Here is a 24,818-nt window from a genome sequence, read left to right on the forward strand (position 1 = left end):
GAATGTCACATGTAGACGATGCTAAACAACCATGTGTCCTGCAGTCAACTGAGCCATGAAAACAGCTTCAAGCGTGTTGTAGCCTGCACATGCACATAAATTCAGACATCACGTGTAAATAAATTTTATTTTCTCATATTCTGCCTCAAAGCAGTCAGTTTTTAGATAATTGCAGATGTCAGAATTCTCTCACAGAACAGAATGAATGGGGCCTTTAATCTGCTCCTCAGACAGACAGACAGACAGACAGACAGACAGACAGACAGACAAGAAGACAGACAGACAGACAGACAGACAGACAGACAGACAGACAGACAGACAGACAAGAAGACAGACAGACAGGCGGCACAGGGAGCTCCTCCCCTTCCATCTCTGTGGTTCTCAGGAGCAGTCCAGAGGCCCTGGGCTCTCGACATGCTGGGAGAAGCAGCTTTGAGAAATGATAAAAGGGTGTAATATGAAGGGGTCCGTGGGGAAGGGGGTGACACATGCATGAGGGGGGAGGAGGGGGCAGGGGGGAGGCTCTCATTTGCGCTGGACTTGTGTGAAGGAGGAGGGCATCTGGATGGGCTGGAGGGGCGTGGAGGGCTGGTAGGGCGGCGCCGGCTTCTTCCGTGTGTCAGGGGAGGGCGTGGCTAGTGACGGGGGTAAGAGCTGGTTGCGTTTGATGATTTGTAGAGCCAGTTGCGTGTTTCCTGTGGGGAGAGAGTGAGGGATGTTAATACCACCCCACCATCAACTTTCAATCAGGTGTGTGTGTGTGTGTGTGACATTGGCCACTGTTAATGCACAGCTTCATGTAAGACGCATGTCGAGGTCTGTGCGTGTCCACGCACCGTTCTGGAGCTCCAGGTAGACCCCCAGCAGTATCGCCTCAGGAGGAATCTCCTTAGTGTTGACCATGGAGGCCGCCTGGGGATTAGGAACACGGCATAAATAAAAAAAAAGGACTACAAACATGGCCGACTCCATTGGCTACGCATGTGGCCGTGCGTGTCTGTGTACCTGATGCAGGCACTTTCGGGCCTTCTCGTACTCGCTCCTCAGACAGTAGGCACTGCCCAGGTTGAAGAGCATCATGGCCCGGGCAGAGCTCACCGTGCTGGGGTAACACTGGGGGGTCTGCTTCCCTGCTACAGTGGAAAGGGGAAGAGACACACACACACACACACCTTCATTAGGCTGTCAGCTCTGACACTCATATGACCAATATCAAAAACCGATGAACAATGAACAGACAATGTATAATGCATATGGTAAGGTCAGAATACAGTAGGACACCTTGGGACTGTGTGTATGTGTGTGTGTGTGTATACACTCACAGGACTCGACAGGATCAAGATCCCCTTTGTCTGAACCTGCAGACAATAACACAGATAATTAAAGCAAGCGAGCGGGGGAGAGCGAGAGAGAGAGAACAGGTTTCCCACTCTTTTCTAGAACCTACTCAGAAACTGTCGTCCATAAAATTCAATTTTAACGTTAATATCCTGAACATAGCGCAGCCCGCTCAGATGACAATATTATCAGTTTTGGTCAGCTCTGACAGACAGCCAAGTTGATCATATTCAACTTAGGGAAAATAGGAGAATGACGAAATAACATTCCAGTACGACACAGGAAAATCTCCTGGAATATCTTCCCTGTCATTTCCCATGACGGGAAGATTAGTGAACTGTTTTCCAGGTTTTCCAGGACCGCGGGGGGAGCCCCGACAAATGGGTGAGTGGGTCAGACAGGGTGAACAAAAGGTCAGGGGTCGGGGGCTGACCTAGGTCCTGTTCGCTGGGCGACACGCCCAGGGACACGTCCGTCACGTTGTCGGGGTTTAGGTGGGTGATGGCGTCTGAGATCCTGTCCATGGAGATCAGAGCCTCGGCAGCATACAGGTGACCTAGGAACCTGGAGGAGGGGAGGAAGGGAAGACACACCAACTCACCAACTCTCCTTCTAATCAAAACATCTGCACACAACACCAGGAGAGAGAAAGAGAGACACAAAGACAGACTCGCATAGCAAGATACAGAGACAGAACTACATTAACATTTAGTCATTTAGCAGACACTCTTATCCAGAGCGACTTACAGTAAGTACAGGGACATTCCCCCCGAGGCAAGTAGGGTGAAGTGCCTTGCCCAAGGACACAACATCATTTGGCACGGCCGGGAATCAAACCGGCAACCGCCTGACTAATAGCCCGATTCCCTAACCGCTCGGCCATCTGACCCCCAAATAGAGACAAAAAAATACCCCGCCAGAGGGTCTTACTTGAGGGAACCGGACAGCTTGGTCTGGTGCAGCAGCTTCTCAGCGTGGTTGAGGGCCATGAGGTTGTCTCCCAGCGCCAACGCCACATAGGCACTACACGCCAGGATGGAGCACCTGCACGCACCCACACGCACGCCGTCAGCACGATGCAACATAGTCAAGGACCGCAAAAAGGAACGAGACGGCGCATCTCATCGTACCTGAGGTTCTCCACTTCCTGTTTCCTCAGGGGAGAGGACGGGGCTGCCGACAGGAACTTGTCACCTTCTTGCCCCTTCCCACTGAACACACACACACCCAATCAGCACATGATATACACACACACACGTGTGTGTGTGTCTGTGTGTGTGTATGTAATGTGTATGAGAGTCTCTCTCTCTCTCACCTGCAAGCGTCGCTGTTCTCGCTGCCGCTCTCTGTGCTGCCTGATTGGCTGGAGCTCTTGGAGCTGCTGTCGGGCTTGCCGTCCTGCTGGGGGTGCTCTGGGAGGAGCAGCAGGCCGTTCCTCAGACAGATGGCTGCAAACTCCATACTGGCCACTGGGATGGCCGCCGATTGGCCCTCGCTGCGCGCACACACACAAACACACACACACACAAGTAAACGTAATGCCAGTCCGGCACACACACACTAAAAACAAAGACTATTCATCTGTGGACTTGGTAACACACAGTGTGTGCCACCGAGATCCTCCGCTCCAGCCTCCCAGAATGCACCTTCTTACGGTGCCCCCTGCCAATGTGCCCCCTGCTGGTCAGCCCTGGTATTGTCTCCAGTGAGGGGGAGGTACTGACCTGTAGATAGTGTTCTGGGTGGACTGGGAGGCCAGAACGATTTTACGATGGTAGCCCTGGCCCACGATGGACTGGACTATGCCCTTTTTACTGGGGAGCCCCTTGCTCTCCTGCTCCGAACTCTGGAATGAGGTTCAAAAAGAAGTCAAGAGTGAGTGAGCATAAGCAGAAGAGAGTGAGTGTGCGTGTGTGTTTGAGTGTGTGTGTGTGTGGGGGGGGCACCAGCTCTCAGCCTCACCCCCTTGTTGGCGGCGATGCAGCACTCGGCTAGCCGTAGCCAGAGGCGGGGGTTGGAGTGATACACCTGCACGGCCTCCACGAGGCACTCGAAGGCAGCCAGGGGCCGTCCGATGTGCAGCAGCTGGATGCCACAGTTGTACAGCAGCTCGTAGCGCTTGTTAGCCAGCAGCGCACACATGGGGATGCCTGCAAACTTCTTGGCTGGAACGGACATGAGGTCACGCATTACAGCCAATCAGCAGGTGAACCAAAGGAAAGCCCGTTCAAATCGAAAAAATGCAGAGCTCCTTCCTTTAAATTCTCTCATGTGATTGGAGGACATCATGAGGAAACGTGTGGAGTCTCTGCACACCTGTTGCCAATCGAGTCATACTTGATTTGTTCGGACAAAACATACAAAAAGACTCACATTGGCCGTTGCTCCCGTCTCCTAGCTGAGCACAGGTGTGGTCGTTCTCCTGGAGAGCCTTCTTGAAGTAGAAGATGCCCAGGTTGTGTTTGCCCATGGCAAAATGGATGCAGCCTAGATTGTTCCAGAACATGCAGCGCACGCACTCACCTGCTCCAGCCCCACCGAGAGACAAGGAAGAACACGAGCGTTAGACGCGGTCGAAAGGCGGACGCGTGTGCATGCTGTGAGCGTGTGTGAGGGCCGTGTCAGCGCTCACCAGTCTTGATGGCCCCCGGATGCTCTGCGATGTTCGAGCTGTTGAGCAGCTTGACGGCTTTCCGGTAGTTTCCTCTCAGGTATTCGAAGTTGCTCTTGAGGAAGAGTGAGGGAGCGGACTAAGGGGGGAGAGGGAGGGAAGACGTCTCAGGCACAGACACATCCTTCCTGCTCCACTCCACAAACACGGCCATAGCACTTGTATTTGAGCGGAACAGAGGCACTGAGAGGATGTGGATGACGCTGATTGGTCAATGAATTGCTACTCACATTCCCGGCTGTGTTCATCACAGACTTGATCTCCCTTTTACAGGCCTTGGAGGACTTCATCTGGATGTAGGCTCGTACCTTGTACTGTGGACAGGAGCAACAAAGCCAAAAGTCACGCCAGGCAACAGATTTTGCACGAAAGATCCTACGGTCAACTGATACTGACCACAGATCAGTATTGGAGCAGACGTTGATGTGAACTGACCTGGTGCATCTTAGATTTAGCAGCTTCGATCATGGCTACAAACTCGGCCTTCTGGTTGACGCCATCTTTGTTTGTGTTATTGGTACTCTGGAATTAGTGGTGCGGGATCAATACAAAATAAAGTAACATTGGAAGCTCATTATATACGGACAGAAATAACAAAACATTTCTTTGCTAGTCAGAAATCACCATGAGGCCTGATCTAAGTAGTGGTTATGTCCAAAAGAAGTGGATTTCAAAGTGAAATAAAAGGAGTTGACAAAGCACTTGTGATAAGTGGATCAGGCTATCTGCCCTGGTCTAGCCTAGCTCAGCCTGGGCCTGCAGCCTGCCCTGGGATGGTGGTGGTGCGTCTGGGTAACCTGTCCTCCTGCCATCTCTGTCAGCTTATCCTGAATGAGGTCTGCAGCCTCCACTGCAGCATCCCTGTGGATGTAGAACCTGCACCTTCCTCCACACCCTGCCTGCACACACAGCCTGGGAGTGAGAACCGACGGCGGAACGACAAGCTCCTGACAGCACAGCCTGGCCAAAAACTCCCTCAAATGACGGAAAAAGCTCAATCACAAGAGATGTACTACACGGGAACTCGTAGGGACCGCACCGTACGGAAAACACAGAATAGAAAATCAAAGAAAGGGTCATTGGCACTGTTGCAGGATGCTTGTTCTGCATACATATTGCTCGGTGTAGGGAAGATAAACAAGCCGGCCTGTCGTCCTCCGGGAAGCCTACCTCTCCTTTCCCGTTCTTGTTGTTCCCCTGCACGGTCAGCTTCTCCAGGACAGCCAGCAGATGCAGAGCCTTCTCAGACTGGAACGTTAGGAGGTACAGGTCCACCAGCAAGAAGCACACCGCCAGCGCAAACTTCTCTTCTAGGACAAATGAAACCCATCAAGCCAGGCCGAACTGTGGCATCGAGCGCAGGGCTGCTCAAGGCGGACGAGCCCGTTAGCGCCGCTTGCTCCAGTGTAGGGTCGGCGTATGTTGATACACAGTTACTGCATAAACATTTGAGTTCAAATCACACCAGAAGCAGGAAAAGACGCCAACACATACCAAAAGGCTCAAGAAACTGATAGAGCTTCTCTCCAATGAGGATGGCTTCGGAGTACTGTCTCATATGGTAGTGAATAATGGCTTGGTTGTAGTACAGCAGGCTGTTCTCGACATCATCCAAACCGTCAATGTCCTCAACTGAGGTGTGTACCTACACAAACAACATAACCAAATAGGCATTTGTTACAGCACGTGTAGCGACCACACTTTCTGTTTAGTTTTGAGCTTCCCAACATTCTAACTAGAAGAACCTGTTAAATTAAAACCTGTTAGAATGCAATTAGGACACAAGTCAAGTTGGCTTGACATAGGTTGACGCACCTGGTTTTTCATTGCAAGGAGCGTCTGATTCAAGGTGCTTGTGGTGGTCTGGCCACTCTTGTAGAACTCTGCTATTGCTCTGTTCAAAGCGATCTTGTAGTCCTCCTTATTTAATTCCTGCAGGTGCTGAAGGTGCTTCAAAGACACATCGTAGTTTCCAGCCTGTAATACAATATATGAACGCATATGTTTACGCAACCCAATTTACAGCTATCCCAGAATACTAAGAATAACATTTCAGGCATCTGGAGTGTGTGTGTTGTTTACCGTGAAGGCTTCCAGTGCGCTTGCTGCCATCTCTTTTTCCTGGTCTGACATGCCAGGGGAACAAGTGTTGTCGTGTTTAGCTTCGTTTTGTTCTGTTGATACAACATCATAACACTAACTAATGACGCCCTTAACCTGACAAATGAGTTTTAGATGATGAATAAATGACAAAAGAGTGGACCAGCGATTTAACCTGGCTCTTTCAGGGTGTGTTGCAATTTATGTGACTAGTTAGCTCTAGCTATCCAGCTAGGCTAAATCCCAAAACATTCCATAGTAACGGCCATGACATTAGCATGTAGAGCTAGCTAGTTAGCAATAGTTTGTTTTCAAAAGGTCAAACTTCTTATTACAGTTTTCTAGATGTAGTTAATACCAACCAACGTAATGTTTTCAATAACATCTTAATAGTTTTAGTGGTTAGTGATGCATATCTTAGCTCAATGCTAAATACATCCCCCAATCCAGTGCCCCGTCGTACGTAGTTGCAATTTACTACTAGACTGGCTACGGTAGCTTCCATGCTAGCATTTAATCATGATATAAACCATGGCTATTTAAAAGACTATCACCAAACTGGCAAATTGTAGTATTGTTTTGACAACTGCAATATTTAAATAGATAGCTAATGATCCAAACAAATGATAATTGCTTGCCAGCTCAATCCCAATTAGCTAGCTAGCATGAGCTAAGCTAACGTTAGCTGCAAGACACTTACCAATGTTTTCTGCCATTTCGAAAATATAGCCTGCTATAAGTGGTTCAAGTAAGTGGAAACCCAAACCAGAATTCGGAAAATGTGGATAACACTACCTGTAGCCACTTTAGCATTAAAAGCAAGAAAACGTATCTCGATTTACCACTGATTTGACAGTGAAACGCTGTCCCAACTCTGACCGACAGCTCTGTTTAGATTTCCGCTATTGAAAATACCCGCACTAGTAAAGACGCGTATACGGGGATGTCCATGAGTAGACTATACCTCTAGCATCTCCTGTTGGTAAGGAGGTATAAAGAATGGTTTACAAAAAGCGATGGGCCCGTGGAGTAGCGCAAGTGTTCTGAACTTGCTGACCTGAAATCAGTTGTGTTCTTTGCTTCAAACGATCTTGAAGTACTCGCTGGCGTATGTAAACAGATCCCAGAACTCATCCCAATGCAATGCGGTCAACTTCCTCCTGGAGCTAAAGAAGGCGGAGTATCGCTGGAAACATTTGGACAAAATCCCCCAAGGACTGATACAGAATTAGGGTTTTTGTTTTGTAAAGAGCTACTATTTATAAGGTAAGTTTGATTTATTTTTTGTACCTTAACAATGTGAAGGATTAGGAATACTTAGTTCTAAGTATTTTCGAAGCCACGGATACTACGTTAACAACGAAGCTCGCTCTCCGAAGTTAGTTTCCTACACAGGGGGACTTACAAATTTGAGTGTAACCATCCGAAAATTGTTAACTTTTTTTCACTTTGTTTATTATACATTTATATTTGACAAAATATGTTTTGCTTAGATTCTAAAATACGCTTATTTGACTCTCTCTGATGCGCTTTATGTGCACTTACTGTAAGTTAACCATTTGGTGATGTTAAACCGTGGTTTAGGCCTGTACTATAAACACCTATTTACTACAGTGTTTAAGATATCATTTCTGAGCAAATAATTTTACAAATGTATAGCATACATTGATTGCATGGCGAAGTGCACACCTATCTAAGACGGGACCTATGCTATTGATAAGTTATTATTTAATTTATCTTAACATTTTCGCTTAGCTTTCATACGATGTATCCATATATGGGACATGTTGTGCATTTACAATAATCACGTACTATAAATGTAAACTGTAACATTCCGGGTTTGCGAGGACTTGCGTGTCAAACCAACCTGCAAAAATCCTCCAAGCTTGTATCAACATGCACAAACTAAACGCGATTAAATTAGTCTGCAATTCAATTTGATTTACTAACCCCTCCAATACATTTCTGCAGAGCCTGGACTCAGATCTTGGAGCCTCATTTAGAAAATATCTGAATGTAATGATTTTGAAAATATGTTCCCAAAACACAACTGTAATTCACATATTTAATGGTACGTGTTGTGTGTGTGATTTCCAGGGTGTGGGCTGCCAAGGACAGAGTCAAGGGAACACTCAGAGGAAGAAGGGGCTGATGGGAATGTTTCACCTGACACTACTCCTACTGTGGCCATGGAGATGACCCCAGACAAAGAGGAATGTGGATGAACTGTGCGCCAAGGTCCAACATTTAGCCTGCATATCTTTTCACTGAGCCCAAAGAGCTTTGGTAAACAAAGATACTCTGTACCCGTCCTCCAGCTAGATTTCTGCCATACTAATGTCCAGTCTGGTCTGGGTGTTCCTGGCCCTGATTGGGCCGGGGTCTTCAGATGCCCACAGTCTGTTCACCTGTGAACCAATCAAAGTGCACCGATGCCCGGGGATGCCCTACAATATGACCTTCTTTCCCAACATGATGGAACACTATGACCAGGACACAGCTGCCAACAGAATGGAGGTGAGTCCTTACATACAGGACTAACCAGGACACATCTAAACACTGTTGATGCAACCTTCCTTCCACCTTCCCTTGAGCTCATCCCTGACCTAACCTAGTTGGAAAGGTGGAAACATGGGCTTCAGTACAGTAGTAGTAGCAGTAGTAGATCAACCCAGTGATGTGAGATCAGGTATTTTTCTGAGGTAGGATGTAGGAAACGTAGGATTTTAGATTTGAGTAGTCTTTTAGATTTTATTACAATCAAATCCCCTTTTGTTGGCATAGAGGCTGGTCCAAGACTAGCGCTGTTTGGCAGATTTTAGCAGGAAGAATATTTGCCATAATTCCAAGAGGGGTCAGAAATTTGGATAAGATAATATGTATTTGCCAAGCAAATGTTTGAGGCAAAACAAAAAAACAGTCCAAACTGTGTTTTGGCTATTGCTATTTTTAAGACACCAGTACAGAAAATAATGGATTTGACTCTCTAAACAGTTTCAACAGCATTTATCTGTGCAGTAGTGTTAGGTTACCTGTGGTGAGTGTGGGAGTGAATAGGGTTTTGCTGAAGGGGTCTTTGTATGGTAGGTTTCTGACAGAAGCATGGTGAAGCATCTGATTTCAGAGCTGCCTCTCTTTTCCCTTCTCTCTCTCTCTCTCTCTCTCCCTCTCTCTCTCTGTCTGTCTGTCTGTCTGTCTGTCTGTCTGTCTGTCTCTCCCTCTCTCTCTCTCTCTCTCTCTCTCTCTCTCTCTCTCTCTCTCTCTCTCTCTCTCTCTCTCTCTCTCTCTCTCTCTCTCTCTCTTTCTTTCTCCCCCTACTTCTCTCGCTGTGCCGCAGGCAGGGTACTCTGCACACTTTGTGGTGGAGAGCCTTTGATTTAGAGAGGAAGGGGATAGACACACCCAGACTCACACAAAGGCTATCCTGCATTCTGCTACTTTGGCTCTCTCCTTGACTCTTTCTCTCTCTATTTCTATATTATCTCGCTCTCCCTTCTTGATCATTGTTAAGGTTCATTTTTTTACTATTGTGCTATTATATAGGTTAGCCTATCCGGTAGCATGCATCTAGATCTGTTATGAAAAACTGTTTTCCATTTCGTACCCTGCATCAAGTGAGAATGATTTATAAAACGAGGCCATTAGTGGAGTGTTTTGAATGGAAAACACTTTTCCGCTGTAAGGTGTGTTCCTTTGAATAGCGTGCCAAGATTCCACCAGGCATTGACGCTCTTTGAATCCTGTAGAGGACAACCTGGGTTGGAAACACAAGCTGTTGACCTACACAGCTCACAGCAGTGAGTGAAATATAGGCTGTTACATCTTCAGTGGGGATATGTGGTCGAAACCCAGTGCAGAGAGGTTAGCCTATGTCCTGTGGATGAAAACATGACAGAAGCCCCCCCCTCCCCCAAGTCTTTACAGCCCATATATATTCATGAACAGAAGCCCAAAGACGAGGGGAAATAAAAGTCTGATTTCAGTGAGAGGAGCTCATTGAGGAGCGAGGGACCTCCAGGGTGCTGGGACAAGGAGGCTCAGAGAGGGAGAGAGGGCAGCTCTGTACCCCAGCGGCCCAAGGGGGACCTGGGCAGTCGCCAGGCTGGAGTGGAGGAGAGAGCGGGAGGGGAAAACCTTCAATAGTGGGGCTGTTTGACTTGTCCCGTTTTCATCGTAGCTGTATGTGTTTTTGTGTGTAGTGTGTGTGTAGTGTTTCTAATCCATTAGAAGGTTTTGACCTGTACTGGCGGAGCCTAGTTCTGTATAATTGCATTTGTTATCTGGACAAGAATGCTTGATAACCCTACATGTGATACAAAGTGTCCTCTGTATTAGGCTGATAAAGCACCGCAGGATAAGCTGGCCAGTCAAGCACCGTACTTTTAAGTGTTGAACCAGTGTCAGTGGTCCGTGATGATATCTGAGGGATTGTGTGGGATTAGCCTGACTACCTGTGTTGACAAACATGGCCAAGTTGGTCTCAAGGCCAAGCAGGAGGAACAGTTCTGGTGGTGTGAGACTTGGCGTTGAATGACACCATTTGACAGGCCCAAGTCCACAGAATGCTACCCTATAGGCTGCGTTCGAGCGTGACTCGTTGAGGGGAAAGGCGCCGCGCTTCATGGGTGGTCCTCCTCGTCACCCTGGGCTGTTTACACTGCTAAGCCCACATTAATCTTCTGGATACAGAACACATGTCACAGACTGTGGCCACTTCTCTGTGGCCACTGAGCTGGGACTATAGGCCAGATACAGTAAACCCCCCCTCTCCTCCCCCTCCCCCCCTCTATCCCAGCCGTACCTTATCCCCCAAACCCCCTGACTACTGGAGTGTGTGTGTGTGTGTGTATGTGTTTCGAAATGGCCATACAGTCATTTCCTGATGCCCTCAACCCCCAACCTCCCCACACCCCCCTCACACACTCTCCAATCTGTTGAAAGGAAAATAATATGAGAGGCAGCCTGTGAAAGGCGGTCTTTGTGTGGCAGTGCAGTGCAAGCTCTTCTACTATATGCCCTCGACTGTAGCCTGTTCTCCGTTGCTACCAAGTCATGTGCGCAAGAAACTGAAACGTGCGTTCTATTTCTGGCGTTGCTCATGGCGAGGGATCCTAAGCAAGTCACCTTCACATGGCACGTTAGCCAATGAAGAAGCAGCGTGTTGAGTGAGGCCAACACTGGCCTGCTTGTCCTGATGTTAGCATATGATTGAGAATGATGCAATGCTTTGGATGTTTTATCCTGTTGGAACGATTTCGGGATCAGATGTCTGCTCCATTTCCCTGAATAAATAGTCAGATGGCTGAACCGTGAGGGAGTCGGGCTAGTAATCAGAAGATTGCTGGATCGATTCCCCGCCATGCCAAATAACGTTGTGTCAAGGCACTTCACCCTACTTGCCTCGGGGGGAATGTCCCTGTACTTACTGTAAGTCGCTCTGGATAAGAGCGTCTGCTAAATGTCAATAACCTGCAATGCTGATATGGTTCTAAGGTTCTAATGGTTTGTTTTCTGACCTGGGTGTAGATAATGCCTGTTATTAAACTAAACATTGCTGTCAATCACCTCCTCCTTTTCCTCTGTTCCTGTCTCCCTGTAGCCCTTCATGCCCCTGGTCAGCCTGAAATGCTCTCCAGATGTGCATCACTTCCTGTGCCAGGCCTTCATCCCGGCCTGCACTGAGGAGACCAAGGTCATCCGACCCTGCCGCGACCTCTGTGAGACAGTCCGCCACGACTGCAGGAAGGACATCGCCACCTTTGGTGTCAGCTGGCCCCCAGAGCTGCAGTGTGACAGGTGAGGTGAGACCAGGTGAGGTGAGACCAGGTGTGACAGGTGAGACCAGGTGAGAAGAGACCCGTCGTGGCTGGTGAGGTGAGACCAGGTTTCCTGACAGGGTTAGAACCCGAACCGGGGTGACACTTTCAGACCAGCCTTTGTGTGGCACTGAAAAGCTTGGAACGTTTTCAGCGTTTAGAGGAATTGTGCACTTCTGCTCTCTGATAGGCTGGAGCCGTGCAGCTCAGAGGGCTCCGTCCTGCCCCAGACCACACCCAAGAGCTCCTCTTCAGCCAAGAGGGACCTGGGCTTCTGGTGCCCCCTCCAGCTCAAGACCCGTTCCGGCCAGGGCTCGTCCTTCCTGGGCGCCCCCGACTGCGCCCCGCCCTGCTCCAACATGTTCTTCAAACCCCACGAGATCCAGTTCGCCAAGACCTTCATCGGCGTGTGCTCCATCGTGTGCCTGGGCGCCACGCTCTTCACCTTCCTCACCTTCCTCATCGACGTCAAGCGCTTCCGCTACCCGGAGAGACCCATCATCTTCTACGCCGTGTGCTACAGCGTGGTGTCCCTCATCTACTTCCTGGGCTTCCTGCTGGGCAACAACGCTTCCTGCAACGCGGCCGACGCCACGGTGGTGCTGGGCTCCCAGAGCAAAGGCTGCACCCTCCTCTTCATGATGCTCTACTTCTTCTCCACGGCCGGCACCGTGTGGTGGGTCATCCTCACCATCACCTGGTTCCTGGCCGCCGGCCCCAAGTGGAGCTGCGAGGCCATCGAGAAGAAGGCGGTGTGGTTCCACACGGCCGCCTGGGGGGTCCCGGGGGCGCTGACCATCGTGCTGCTGGCGCTCAACAAGGTGGAGGGCGACAACATCAGCGGCGTGTGCTTCGTGGGGCTGTACGACCTGGCGGCGCTGCGCTACTTTGTGCTGGCGCCGCTGTGCCTGGGCGTGGTGGTGGGCCTGTCCCTCCTCCTGGCCGGCATCGTGTCCCTCAACCACGTCCGCCAGGTGATCCAGCACGACGAGCGCAACCAGGAGAAGCTGAAGAAGTTCATGATCCGCATCGGCGTGTTCAGCGGCCTGTACCTGCTGCCCCTGGTCGTCCTGCTGGCGTGCTACGCCTACGAGCAGAGCCAGCGGAGCGCCTGGGAGAACAGCTGGGTGAACGAGCACTGCCAGGAGTACAGCATCCCCTGCTTGCCCAAGGTGACACCCACTCGCCGCCATGGCCGCCACGTAGTCTCTCCAGGCGAGCTGACCCACACGCACGCACGCACGCACTCACTTCCACGCACTCGCTCTTAACGGTTGTGCTGTCGTTGTCTTAGCCCACGGAGGCCAACCGTCCGGACCTGTCCCTGTTCCTGGTCAAGTACCTGATGACGCTGGTGGTGGGGATCTCTGCCGTGTTCTGGGTCAGCAGCAAGAAGACCTGCTCCGAGTGGGCCTTCTTCTTCAACAGGACACGCAAGAAGGAGTAAGGACACCCTTCTGAGTGACCATAAGAATGAGTGGACTCATAAGCAATTGTGATTGTCATTATAGTGTTTTTACATATAAATATGACTGTATCGAGTGATTAGACAGTTCTACATCATTTACTGGATGCACAGTACTGTCTGACTCTGACTCCACCACAGGCAGCGAGGCCTCCATGTGGTGGAGATCTGACCATGACCTTTGCCCTCTGCTCTCCCCAGCCCTATCACGGAGAGCCGCAGGGTCCTCCAGGAGTCCTGCGAGTTCTTCCTCAAACACAACAACCGCGTGCAGCACAAGAAGAAGCACTACAAGCCCAGCTCCCACAAGCTCAAGGTCATCTCCAAATCCATGGGCACCAGCACGGGGGCTGGAGCCACCCCCGCCGCCCCCCCCGCCAAACCCAACCACGGCACATCCGCCCTGGGCAACCACGAGCCCCGTCTCCAGGCCTCGCAGTCGGAGGCCCGGGCGTCTTCAGAGGCCTCGGGAAGGGAGCCTCTGGAGAGGCTGGGGTCTAGTCGCGCGTCCCGGAGGGGGGAGAGGGAGGTGGGTGCTCCCAGGGAAGGGGGAGAGAGGCGTAGTAAGACGGGCAGCTCCAGCAAGGTCAGCAGCCGAGCGGAGAGCTTCCAGCGGGTGACCGAGGGAAGGTAAGGCATCGCGACACCGACAAGCCTCAGATGACAACTTGAATGGCGTTAAAAACAGCGATTTCGTCTATCTCCCTTCTCTTTAGAATGACGCCCAAGAGTGACCTGTCCGATGTGAGGCAGCTGCCCATCGGACAGCAGCACGCAGCTTTGAACCAATCACACAGCAGCAGCATGAAGGGCTCCGCCCCTCACCTTAGGCAGGTTGTGGAGGGGAGCAAGGACAAGGACAGCAGCTGCTGAGCCCGACGCACATCCCTTCAATCATCCATTGGTCGATCCTCCCCCCAGTCCTTCATCCAGTTACCCATCGCCACGGTCATCCTTTTCTCTACGGAGTATCTCTGTATCATCCCATCCATCCACCAGAGGAAACATAACAGCTCATGAGCCCAGCGGACAACCACTCATTTCTTCCATCTATCCATCCCCCAGACTTTCATACTACAGATAAACCACTTCATGTTCTAGACATGCATGCTCACTATGTCCATCTGACCCTCTGACTCAGCTTCTGTACTTTAACAGAGGTCAAAGGGCAGCACAACCTGCCAGAACCATAGTTACACTTCCTGTTGACCCTGAGGTGTATGTCAGTAGATCCACATGGGAAGATACAGTGGGCCACTAGGGAGGGAGTAATCTTTGTTACAGTAGCATGGCTGTATTGATAGGCTGATCCGGTTAGGGAATAGATCATACACTGGGGAATTTCAATATGTAAACTTTCTTTTAGGGTTAGCATAGCAACAATCTTTCACTGGACTAATAGTCTATACACTGTGTACATGCTTTGATGGGGTATGTAATAATTTGATGTGAAAAATGTTTTTGCCAAACACTCACAAGCTAAAGAAAGTCTAACTGTGGTCAAGAGTTTATTTTATTTTATTCCAGTCATGTACTGTAAGGACACTACTGTATGTTGTGAATCAGTGAGAATGTTTTTGTAAGTCTGAGCAAAACCCTGTTCATCTGTATGTTCATTTTAACGTAAATGACCATTCACCCAATGACATAATTGAAATTCCTCTCACTTTGCCAATATATACTGTCTTTTATATGATCACATTTGATTTCCAATACCATTTTATTGCAGAAATAACCATATGTAAAACGTTTTTTTTTTTTATGACACCGGATTTCAACCTATTCATATTCAACCGTCTTAAATTTCACGCCTTTCATATATTGTCCAAATGGTATACACTCTCTAAAGAGTACAAGCTTTATCCAATCTCTAGAGAATGTGCCTTGAATAACTCAATCATGTCCAGCTCTTCAAAGAGCATGTAAGTGCAGTGAATGTGTGACACAATGGCTTCATGCGTGTGTTAAGCGATCACAGGTGTTAAAAACACGTTCAACAGTATTTGCTATGTATTTTTCCCATATTCTGGACGCCAACTATCACAGAAAAAGAACATGTAAAACACAATGTATTTTATTAGTCAAATTTCCTTGCATTCAAACAGATGTCTCATTGTTGGGTTTGGTGCTTTTGTTCGAAGTTTCAGACTGACAATTCTTAATCCATGAATAGTGCATTACATATTTCCCTGTGTAAGTATTTTCCTTCAAATGCTTCTGGGGATTATTGTGTGGCACATTGTTTATTTGAATAGCGCTTTTACATTCTTATGTACTGTATTTGCATGCCATGTGCTCGGATTTGGGATTATTGATCTCCCCATGCGCTAGGTCTACTGCTAAGTACATGTCAGTTCTTCAGCAGGATATTCGAGTATGGAGCAGCACAGAACAAATAGCTAAAGGGAATTTTTGTGCTTATCCTATCTCGTGCTCTCGCTTTCTCTCTGTGTCTTAAGTTCTCAGTCTCATGGACTTTTAAAAATGTGTCTCATAGATTTTATGTTCAGAATATTTTTTGTGAACTTTAGTAGTGTTATGTACCTATTTCATACGAATTTTATATCGTTGACATTTCCTCTTGAAATAAAATACATTTGAAAAAAATCTAATATATATCGTATGTATCGTCCTGTGTCTAATGGTCATGTTTTTAGTTTAAAGTGAATAATCGTAGCGAAGAGGCAGAACTTAATTATTCGGTCTGACTGCGCACCCCGTTTCCCCCTAGTCTTGCACATTAAAAATAAGTTACTGGTTGCAGTGCAGTCTCCAGTAGGCTACGTCCCAGAGCGGCACGGTAGTGCTCACAATTCATTTTAGGAATCCAAAATGATTTCTCTTCTCTGCCGTCTGCTGTTCCTAACCTGTCTCATCCTACCTCTTCACGCGGAAGAGAAGGTAAAAAACAGGGGATTTCGCCAAAAAGATGCAGAATTCAATAAGGTAGGACTCGATTATTTCGTCTCCAAGAATGGCACAGATAAGACCCTTTATTTGTTTCAATATTGAATCGCATTAATACTGCTAACAACTTAAGATGGTCGGATTTATCTAGGCAAATACCTGTAGCTATCACCTGCTTCGGACTGATATCCCTCAGACATATAGTTTTTAAAGCGATTTCACAGGAGTTTGGACAATTGATGTGGGTATGACGTTGGCTAGGGTCCATCATTCAAATGTTGACAAAAGGGGAGTTCCAGACGGTCAGGAAGTCATGGGGTCTGGCTGGTCCACTGTCTGTACACTGTAGGTTTCTGTTAGTAGGGTAACTGTGTGGGTCTGGTGCATCTTTATCTTCAGGACTGATCAATCGATAAATCAATAATGACTCTGTTGTGAACTGTATGATAGTGCGACTGTGTAGTGTACAGTTTTGTACAAGTCACTTATAGTATATATCCCCCCCTCTAAAAAAGTTAAAGATGACAATTTATCTTCAAGGACCAATGACCTACAACAAAACTAAATACCACTACAAGCATATTACAATCAGGTGACGTGTTGTTGCTACATGTTGTATCAGTGTCGGATCACAGGCATGTTTTAAGTCTGAGTGCATGTGTATGAGAGTTGATTCGCCACCTCTTGTCTCATAGTGCACTGGGAACGATGCAGACAAGCCCAACTGCACAACACATGCTGCAGAGCCAAAGCATGCTGCAGAGCCCCCTTATGTGAACATGGTATGGCACCCTCTTCCCAGCACCCCTGTCTCTGCTAGTATGGTTGCAATTCGTTCACCAGCTGTACAATAAACCTTTTGACTAAAGATATTTCAAGCCTCAGACAAAGGTTTCTGGTTGTTTCAAATTTGCTTTCAACACACTAGTAGATGGGATACAGCACAACTATTCTGCCTGCCCTCTACTGTAATTCAAATCAATGTATTGATCCCAGAGGAAATTCAAGAATGGAATAAGATACTGATTCACCATGATATATGTGTCAATATTAATGTGATAAACATTTGACAAATACATACATGATGGTAAAATAGATTATCTGACAACTGCTAGCTTTGACCACAACCAAATCTCAGCTAATAGATTGTTGGTGGGGATTGTCGAAGATCGTTGGGAGACGTTTCTGACTTGAGGAAGGGAGAAAAGTACCAACGCTGGAGTGAATGAGTGTGTGGGATTTTGGCTGATTCATAGCACTGATTCACTGGAAAACTTTGTGTGTGTGTGTGTGTACGCATGCCTGTGTCTGTGTACAGTTCAGCAGCCATCTGTACTCTGGTCTGGGGGTTGATGGCTAACTCAGATGTGTAGCAGAGAAGGAACACAGAGGCTCTATTCATTAGCTTGAATCTTCTCCAAAACACTAAAATCAAACCCCTCATAAAAATCTGAGTCATGCCCTTAACTTTGTTAATTGACCAGTTGCATTGTACTCATTTACCTTGGGATATACAGAGTTAAAGAGGGTCTTAGGTACAAATATACCCATGTTCCCAATTCCCAATGATCAACCAAGGTATGGGGAGACTTGATTGGAGAGAATTGAATGTTGTATAACTAACAGACTAACGGGTCTGAGTACTGTTCCCCAAAGCAGTAGTCGGACCACTGGGTCTGTCCATTGAAACTAGTGGAAAATCTCTCTGGCTCAACTGAAGACATATGGAGGCAAGCTCCAGCTAGCAGGGGCAGCAGCAAGGCTGTAACCAGGCCAGACCGCCAGTCTGTTGAGTGAATGAGGAAACGGTGATGTCAGCCTCATGCCTTGTCCCCAAGAGGAGAAAGAGAGAGCAGACCCTCAAGGTGGTTGTCTCCTCCTGATGGTCTTCCCAGCCCCAAGCTTCTCTCTCTCTACACCTGTACCTCTCTCCATTAGTCACCCATTAAAGTCCCGACAGCTGAAATACTGTAATTTCACACCACATTTTAAATTGGAATCCAACATTCCTACAGTCTCACGCCATAGGGTGATGCGAAACACATTTCTCTCTCACTCCGAACACGTTCCACAGACACACAGTAGAACGTCAGCCGTTATTTATCTACAGTGTCTTTTAAACACTCAAGGGTTTTTGTCCTCTGGTCGTGATGAACCTACAGCTGCCTGGACAACCACAACCTGCCTGGCTAACGATGAGCAGGGAAGCTACTGTGGCCTGTCTGTGTGTGACTCACCATGACTACGGAGCATATGCTTGAATAGAGGTGGACAGTGAGTCACTGGGAACTGAGGCCACAGGCTTGGATGGAATAAGACCTTCTTGATGAACTTATGGTCTCTTTCTCTCTTTCCCTCCCTCTCTTCCTCACACACACACACCACACTTTTCTTCCACTCGCTCCACTCTGTTTACATGTTGTACTCCATCTCTTCTCCCCCCTCCCCCCACCCCACAGTACCACAACTGTCTCCAGGGCCCGGCGGGGACCCCTGGCAGAGAGGGCAACCCTGGCAGCAACGGCATCCCCGGTACCCCGGGCATCCCAGGCCACGACGGCGTCAAAGGGGAGAAGGGGGAGTGTGTGAGCGAGGTCTTCGAGGAGCCCTGGAGACCCAACTACAAGCAGTGCGCCTGGAACTCCCTCAACTACGGCATCGACCTGGGGAAGATCGCCGTGAGTTCTCTGGCACCGGTGTGGTGGTCGCGGGGCGGCGCGCGGGATCGCCAAGTAGATTCATGCTTTCTCTCTGCTGCCCCCTGCAGGACTGCACATTCACCAAGCTGCGCACCGACAGCGCCCTGCGGGTGCTGTTCACCGGCTCCCTGAGGCTCAAGTGTAAGACGGCGTGCTGCCAGCGCTGGTACTTCACCTTCAACGGGGCCGAGTGCAACGGACCCCTGCCCATAGAATCCATCATCTACCTGGACCAGGGCAGCCCCGAGCTCAACTCCACCATCAATATACACAGGACCTCCTCAGGTAAACATACACGTCACACTCATCACATCAACATACAAAGGCTTCTCAGGTAAACAAACAGACATTGTGCTTAAGTCTACCTCTATTCCACTGGCCTCTCTCCTCGGTGTGAATACCTTTCTCCTGTCTTGTACCTCTGTTCTGCGTCCCCCCTGTTCCTCCTACAGTGGAGGGTTTGTGTGAGGGCATCAAGGCTGGTCTGGTGGACGTGGCCATCTGGGTGGGGACCTGCGCTGACTACCCCCGCGGTGACGCCTCCACGGGCTGGAACTCCGTCTCCAGGGTCATCATAGAGGAGCTGCCCAAATGAGAGCCCCCCCCCCCCCTGGCTAGCAGTCCAACAGGGGCTCAGATACAACACCCCCCTAAAAAGGACACAGTTGGTCTCATCCGATTTGACGATGTTCAACTCAACTGAGCGTCTGATTTTTCAGCCTGTTACGGTATCACTGACGGCAACTTGAATTTTTTTCAACTACATAGTACATCTAGAATAGTTTAAAGGGTGGTTGGATTTTGAGGTACTGTACCAAAACCAGGGATTCTGAGAACGTTTTGTATTTTAGCAACCCCAAAAAAGGTTGCCGGTTGATGTATTCGTTTTTTTTTCTAACCGTCAATAAAGTTTTAATAAACTATTTTGTAAGAATTAATTCCACTATAGCACTGTGTACATATCACTGGACCAACAGCCTTCAAATTCATGAAATCAATACAAAGAATGAGGTTGCACTTCTTTAAGACCAAACAGACAGGAAACACGACTGACCGGGATGATAATCAAGAGCAGGAGTGACTGCTACTAAACAATCAAAAGGTCCAATTCTCACACACCACTCGAATTGTTGACTGTACAGAAATACATCAACAGTGAACTGTAAAGGAAGACATTAACATTCAACCTGTAAAATAAAAGTTTACTACACTAGCCCTTAGACAGATCTTTGAGATGGCATAAAACAAGGTATTGAAAGCCTGCCAGACTTTGAACCGGACTGTATTTCTTGTGCGTGTTCTCATCTAGTATGTTAACAAATCACGTATTATTCATTTGCTCTATGAGCTATTGACAATAACTTAAATTCAAAGGGAAACAACCAAAACATTCACACACCCATGCAATGGCATCCTGAGGGTAACATACCTGTCTCAGATATCCTACTGGAGATGCAAGGAACACTCCTCTGACACAGTTACAGCAATGACAAACATCACATAATGATGTTATCTAACTTGTACTAAAATCGACATAAAAAGGTGTGAGTTGTGGATTCATCACAGCATTCAAGTGACTAAAAGAGCAGCTGAGGCCTCTGGGATTGGTTGGTTTTTGATTTCTTCTCTCCACTTTCTGTCCATTTCCAGGAAGTACTTGTGATGAGCTCATAGGGTAGGGCAAGGGCATGCATTCATAGGGCAGACAGTAAAAGCTGTCTAGGAGTGATGTCTTTTAACAAGGCCTCTCTGAGTAGGAGTGCAGATCTGGGACATTGCCTCCTGCCATCCGAATCTCAAGCTTCTAATGATCCTTCCAGTCCAGCACTCTTTGTGACCACAGATCCAGGAACCTTCACCGACAGCACCAGCCAAGGTGCGCAGCACAGCGCAGCCCTCCATAGTAACGTATTCTTCCACCGCCTAAGGCCTAGTCTAGGACAGTACTTGGTAACTCGTACTAGAAATATCTCTCTGTAGCCGTTCCCACGGGCATTCTCAGATGGTCTGCCCGAGAAGGAAGCGCGAGACGTTCTCGTAGACCACGAAGGTGATGCAGCACGCCGGCGTGACGCGGAGCAGGTTGGGCACGATGCCCTTGTAGAAGCCCGTCGCACCCTCATTCCTGTCCAGGAGAGAGTATCAAACCGTCACAGATCACAGAGTTCATATCTGGATGCCCTTGTCTATCCGTATATATCCACATCCATAGTCTACCAGCTGTGCCTCTGTTGATAACCAATAACCGATCAAGGTGTGGAGCTAGCTAGGCTAGGTAGCATTAGGTTAGGCGATGGCCTTGGCTAGGCTAGGTAGTATTAGGTCAGATGGGGGGTTAGGCTAGGCAGCTTAGGTTAGGAGTGGGGCTAGTGTAGTTTAGGTTTGGTGTGGCTAGGCTAGGCTAGATTGAACTAGGTTAGGTAGGAGGCTAGGCTATGCTTCAAGCACGCCTCTGGGAACCCATCCAGTGGGGCTGGCCACCACATAATGTGCACAGTGAATGTGCCTTAAATCAAGCTACACATGGTACCGTTTTCATGTTCTCACCTCCATGTTCTCCTGACGACGTCCAGAACCCCCTGGTACTGGTTATGCTGGTCCTGCAGACGGGCCCTCACCACCTGGTACGGGTAGGTGGTCGCCACGGCAAAGATCTTAGACAGGGCTGCCATGGTGATGTACTCCAAGGGATTCTGATATTCCGATGAAGAGAGAGGGAGGAAGGGAGGGTGTAGGGAGATGAGGAACAGTGAAGAAGGGGGAAAGCGATGGACAAGGGAGAGAGGGAGATGAGAGTGCAGGAGATAGTTGGGGAGGGTCACAGAGTCATTTCTCTATGAGAGCGGCAGCAGCTCTATTAACTGTCGGTTAGCTTTACGAGTGATTTCAAGGTTTATTGGCCGTGGGCTGAGTTATTAAAACTGGGAACATTCGCAGACACTTTGTGGTCGATGGAAATTTCCTCTTTCGTCACGCAAGTTTTATTTTTCGTTTTTATGGAAGTTGGCAGGCCCCACCCCTTATTACGCCTCGTTCTCTAATGAGAAGGAGAAAGAAAGCAGGATGAAGGAAAGAGAAAGACAGGCAAGACAGAAGGAACGACAGAAGGAGAGGAAGGAGAGAAGGGCAGAAGGAGACAAGCGAGGCAGGATCCCCGCACAGATCCGTCGGCATGACCTGAGGCGTGTGTGACAGGGTCGGCACCTCACTTCAGCACTCACCAGTTTTGCTTCTGAGGCCATATTCCTGTACTTGTTATAGTCCCTCTTTAGCTCCTCGTAGGCCATGAATTGCAGCGCTCCGTGAGACGTGCCAAACAACCCCGGAACGAATCCCTGGGGGAGGACAGAACTCGGGTCACACCTGCACGAAAAACTAACGCACCCCCACCCAGTATCAATGATCTCCTGTGTGTTTCTGAAATCTGCTGGGAAATATTGCCCTCTGCTGGTATTCCACCAAGCACATCACACAAGAACACATCCCGCAATCTACACCTTAAACCCTGAAATCTAAAAGAATCAACCTGAGGTGTAGGCCTCACCCTATACAGCCCACCTATCCCCTCGTAGCGGTAGATCTGGACCAGGGCATCCACCATGCCTTTGTACTGCTTCCTGCTGGGGTCAGCGCTGTACTGCAGCACCAGGCGGGTCTTGGTCACCCAGATAGGGTTGGTCAGCGTGAGAGTCATTATCCCTGGAGCAAAGGGAGAACAGGGGTTATTGTACTGGTGGAAGAAGACCTGCTACAGAACAGAGTTTCAGATAGTGGATCACACAGCTTGTTGATCGAATTCTAGAACTGCAGCTGACATCAAAGCAGGTCACTTTGAAGTCATTCAATAGCCTAATTAGCATATATATAGTATACGTGAAATAGGGTCAAAGTCCACGAGTAGACAACTCAGTTTGGTCCATTCGAGCTGCAAATTTAAAAGTCGTTTGTCTTGACTAAATGAAGCTGCGTGATCGCAGAGGCCTGTCACATTATGGTTTAATTAAGGTCACTTGAGGTTACTGAAAACAGGGCCCTCAGTGTCCTTACTTCCTCTACCATTGTTGATAAGGATTAGGGTAAATTGGGGTGGGTAGGGGAAGTCGCAAGGCTAGGGCAGGCAGGAGCAAGACTGGGGCAGGGAGAGGCAGGACTGGGGCAGGGAGAGGCAGGACTGGGGCAGGCAGAGGCAGGACTGGGGCAGGGATAAGCAGGACTGGGGCAGGGAGAGGCAGGACTGGGGCAGGCAGAGGCAGGACTGGGGCAGGGATAAGCAGGACTGGGGCAGGGAGAGGCAGGACTGGGGCAGGGAGAGGCAGGACTGGGCCAGGGAGAAGTAGGACTGGGCAGGGAGAAGCAGGGAGAAGCAGGACTGGGGCAGGGAGGGGCAGGACTGGGGCAGGGAGAGGCAGGACTGGTGCAGGGAGAGGCAGGACTGGGGCAGGGAGAAGTAGGACTGGGCAGGGAGAAGCAGGGATAAGCAGGACTGGGGCAGGGAGGGGCAGGACTGACCAGCCTGGGCTGCAGACAGCAGGTGCTCTGTGGCTGTCAGCTCCGTCTGACGACCCTCCTTGGTGTAGGCCTTGATAGCATTGTAACTGTAGGTCAGATAACACAACACAACAAAATAATCAGTTTGTACATCAAGTAGGACAGCAGATATTGTAACGATATTAAAATTATGTCATAAATACAGGTCATTGCTACTTGTGGGTGAGGTCTGAGAATTGCATACAGTAAATGGAGATGTGGCTGATGCAATCTCTATCTATGCCTACACTACCAACCTCTCTGCGCTACAACCCCTTCCAGAACCAGAACCTTCTGGCCAGAGAGCTTTAATGTCACTGTACTTCCCCTTCCCACTGTACTAACCCTCCCCCCCCCCCCACCCCCCCCACCCCCCCCCACACACACACACAGTCATAAACTTACAAGAAGAAGTAGAGTCCCCACGAGGCTCCTGCTCCCCAGATGTTAGGTGTAACTCCTTGGTACAGGCCGCGTATTCCTTCTTGTTGCCACACGCTGCGCATGCAGTGGATTATGCCATGGTATTTGGGTCTTAGGTTCAGACCATCGCTCACTGAAAACAAGTAATGGCAACACGGTAGCCTACATTTGTCAGCTGGATATATCTGATGACTTTGTATAAAACGTGGTCGTTATGACATCAACACACTGGAGGCAACGAGGTTAAAAAGGGCTGGTTTACAAACCTGGTAGACAATCAAACGTTTAGGTACTTTGTCATGACAAAGTATGACAAATTAAAAGGAGTTAGACTAAGACGATTCTACATGGTCACCTGAAGAACAAGGATGAACACAACAATGGGGTTAAGACTAATTTCACCTACCTGCAAACCTGATTTTGACTAGGTCTAGAGGGTGTAACAACAGTGTTGACACGACTCCCCCGCTAAGTCCTGCTGCCAGATTCTCCACCTTGACATGACTGAAGACGTTCTGGATGTGTCCTGTTAACGAGAGCTGTGTGCTTGATCCGGTTACAGGATTCTCACTTGGAGCTGGACTCATGTTCAAGTCTGCTAGCAAGCTAGAATCTAGCTACAATTTACATGTATATCTAGCTCTATGTTATTAAACAGCATGCCACTAGTATATTATAGGCTGATTTCCCCGATCCAGTAAGCAAATAATATAGGTGACAACTTCATATTGACGACATCTGAGAGAACCACGTTGAAAACATGTGGCGTGGTGGATTGACGCAGTTGGCAAAGGCTAAAAGCACGACCTTTTCCACCGCTGTGACAGGACAGTGAGTGAGCCCAGCCCGGCTATGCTTTAGCAAACGTGACG

At 48.7% G+C, this 24,818-nt stretch overlaps 4 protein-coding genes across 14 annotated transcripts; 2 read left to right on the plus strand and 2 right to left on the minus strand.

Annotated features, from left to right (window-relative positions):
• Nucleotides 1-108: 108 nt before the first annotated feature.
• Nucleotides 109-7,288, minus strand: cnot10 (CCR4-NOT transcription complex, subunit 10). Of its 8 annotated transcripts, none has more exons than XM_084707793.1 (20): nucleotides 7,167-7,288; nucleotides 6,092-6,183; nucleotides 5,825-5,986; nucleotides 5,504-5,654; nucleotides 5,180-5,319; nucleotides 4,807-4,908; nucleotides 4,445-4,531; nucleotides 4,240-4,323; nucleotides 3,971-4,088; nucleotides 3,712-3,861; nucleotides 3,301-3,503; nucleotides 3,063-3,184; nucleotides 2,654-2,833; nucleotides 2,469-2,549; nucleotides 2,269-2,382; nucleotides 1,772-1,902; nucleotides 1,323-1,358; nucleotides 1,006-1,133; nucleotides 837-912; nucleotides 109-695 (listed from the first exon to the last, which is right to left on the minus strand). In XM_084707793.1, the coding sequence occupies exons 2-20, from the start codon at nucleotides 6,140-6,142 to the stop codon at nucleotides 526-528; spliced, it is 2,286 nt and encodes a 761-aa protein (XP_084563919.1). In that variant the 5' UTR covers nucleotides 6,143-6,183; nucleotides 7,167-7,288; the 3' UTR covers nucleotides 109-525. The 8 variants fall into 8 exon arrangements, with proteins under 8 accessions (XP_084563919.1, XP_084563928.1, XP_084563915.1 ...); XM_084707802.1 differs by having other exon boundaries at nucleotides 7,074-7,203; XM_084707789.1 differs by lacking the exon at nucleotides 7,167-7,288 and adding an exon at nucleotides 6,952-7,090.
• Nucleotides 7,255-16,002, plus strand: fzd6 (frizzled class receptor 6). Its single transcript, XM_084707824.1, has 7 exons — nucleotides 7,255-7,375; nucleotides 8,207-8,626; nucleotides 11,709-11,905; nucleotides 12,116-13,097; nucleotides 13,220-13,368; nucleotides 13,592-14,020; nucleotides 14,107-16,002. Exons 2-7 carry the CDS (start codon nucleotides 8,447-8,449, stop codon nucleotides 14,261-14,263), a joined length of 2,094 nt encoding a protein of 697 aa, XP_084563950.1. The 5' UTR covers nucleotides 7,255-7,375; nucleotides 8,207-8,446; the 3' UTR covers nucleotides 14,264-16,002.
• A 157-nt stretch (nucleotides 16,003-16,159) lies between these two features.
• Nucleotides 16,160-19,911, plus strand: LOC146300938 (collagen triple helix repeat-containing protein 1-like). Of its 3 annotated transcripts, none has more exons than XM_084707881.1 (5): nucleotides 16,160-16,336; nucleotides 16,993-17,079; nucleotides 18,757-18,975; nucleotides 19,065-19,281; nucleotides 19,449-19,911. In XM_084707881.1, exons 1-5 carry the CDS (start codon nucleotides 16,223-16,225, stop codon nucleotides 19,589-19,591), a joined length of 780 nt encoding a protein of 259 aa, XP_084564007.1. In that variant the 5' UTR covers nucleotides 16,160-16,222; the 3' UTR covers nucleotides 19,592-19,911. The 3 variants fall into 3 exon arrangements, with proteins under 3 accessions (XP_084564007.1, XP_084564016.1, XP_084564023.1); XM_084707890.1 differs by having other exon boundaries at nucleotides 16,160-16,291; XM_084707897.1 differs by lacking the exon at nucleotides 16,993-17,079.
• A 92-nt stretch (nucleotides 19,912-20,003) lies between these two features.
• On the minus strand, nucleotides 20,004-24,794 carry LOC146300939 (solute carrier family 25 member 32-like). 2 transcript variants are annotated; one of them, XM_084707859.1, is made up of 7 exons: nucleotides 24,353-24,790; nucleotides 23,929-24,079; nucleotides 23,506-23,591; nucleotides 22,541-22,695; nucleotides 22,218-22,331; nucleotides 21,544-21,689; nucleotides 20,004-21,121 (listed from the first exon to the last, which is right to left on the minus strand). In XM_084707859.1, the coding sequence occupies exons 1-7, from the start codon at nucleotides 24,531-24,533 to the stop codon at nucleotides 20,995-20,997; spliced, it is 960 nt and encodes a 319-aa protein (XP_084563985.1). In that variant the 5' UTR covers nucleotides 24,534-24,790; the 3' UTR covers nucleotides 20,004-20,994. The 2 variants fall into 2 exon arrangements, with proteins under 2 accessions (XP_084563985.1, XP_084563993.1); XM_084707867.1 differs by lacking the exons at nucleotides 20,004-21,121; nucleotides 21,544-21,689 and adding an exon at nucleotides 21,696-22,033 and having other exon boundaries at nucleotides 24,353-24,794.
• Nucleotides 24,795-24,818: the final 24 nt, after the last annotated feature.

This window comes from Hypomesus nipponensis, chromosome 2 (genome assembly GCF_054491055.1).
Source record: "Hypomesus nipponensis isolate SF chromosome 2, ASM5449105v1, whole genome shotgun sequence".
NCBI classification, from domain to species: Eukaryota; Metazoa; Chordata; class Actinopteri; order Osmeriformes; family Osmeridae; genus Hypomesus; species Hypomesus nipponensis.

Bases quoted from the DNA above. Each gene is read 5' to 3' on its own strand.
- cnot10 (XM_084707753.1), bottom strand. The intron at 4,532-4,806 runs GTTACCCAGACG...CACTAATTCCAG, and splicing joins CAGAGATGGCAGGAGGACAG to AGTACCAATAACACAAACAA. The intron at 3,185-3,300 runs GTGAGGCTGAGA...ACCTCATTCCAG, and splicing joins GCATCGCCGCCAACAAGGGG to AGTTCGGAGCAGGAGAGCAA.
- fzd6 (XM_084707824.1), top strand. From the start codon at position 8,447: ATGTCCAGTCTGGTCTGGGTGTTCCTGGCCCTGATTGGGCCGGGGTCT. The intron at 13,098-13,219 runs GTGACACCCACT...TCGTTGTCTTAG, and splicing joins GCATCCCCTGCTTGCCCAAG to CCCACGGAGGCCAACCGTCC. The intron at 13,369-13,591 runs GTAAGGACACCC...TGCTCTCCCCAG, and splicing joins AACAGGACACGCAAGAAGGA to CCCTATCACGGAGAGCCGCA.
- LOC146300938 (XM_084707881.1), top strand. From the start codon at position 16,223: ATGATTTCTCTTCTCTGCCGTCTGCTGTTCCTAACCTGTCTCATCCTA. The intron at 16,337-16,992 runs GTAGGACTCGAT...CTTGTCTCATAG, and splicing joins AAGATGCAGAATTCAATAAG to TGCACTGGGAACGATGCAGA. The intron at 18,976-19,064 runs GTGAGTTCTCTG...TGCCCCCTGCAG, and splicing joins TCGACCTGGGGAAGATCGCC to GACTGCACATTCACCAAGCT.
- LOC146300939 (XM_084707859.1), bottom strand. From the start codon at position 24,533: ATGAGTCCAGCTCCAAGTGAGAATCCTGTAACCGGATCAAGCACACAG. The intron at 22,696-23,505 runs GTCAGTCCTGCC...CCTTTGCTCCAG, and splicing joins GCTGTCTGCAGCCCAGGCTG to GGATAATGACTCTCACGCTG. The intron at 21,122-21,543 runs GTGAGAACATGA...TCTCCTGGACAG, and splicing joins GTCGTCAGGAGAACATGGAG to GAATGAGGGTGCGACGGGCT.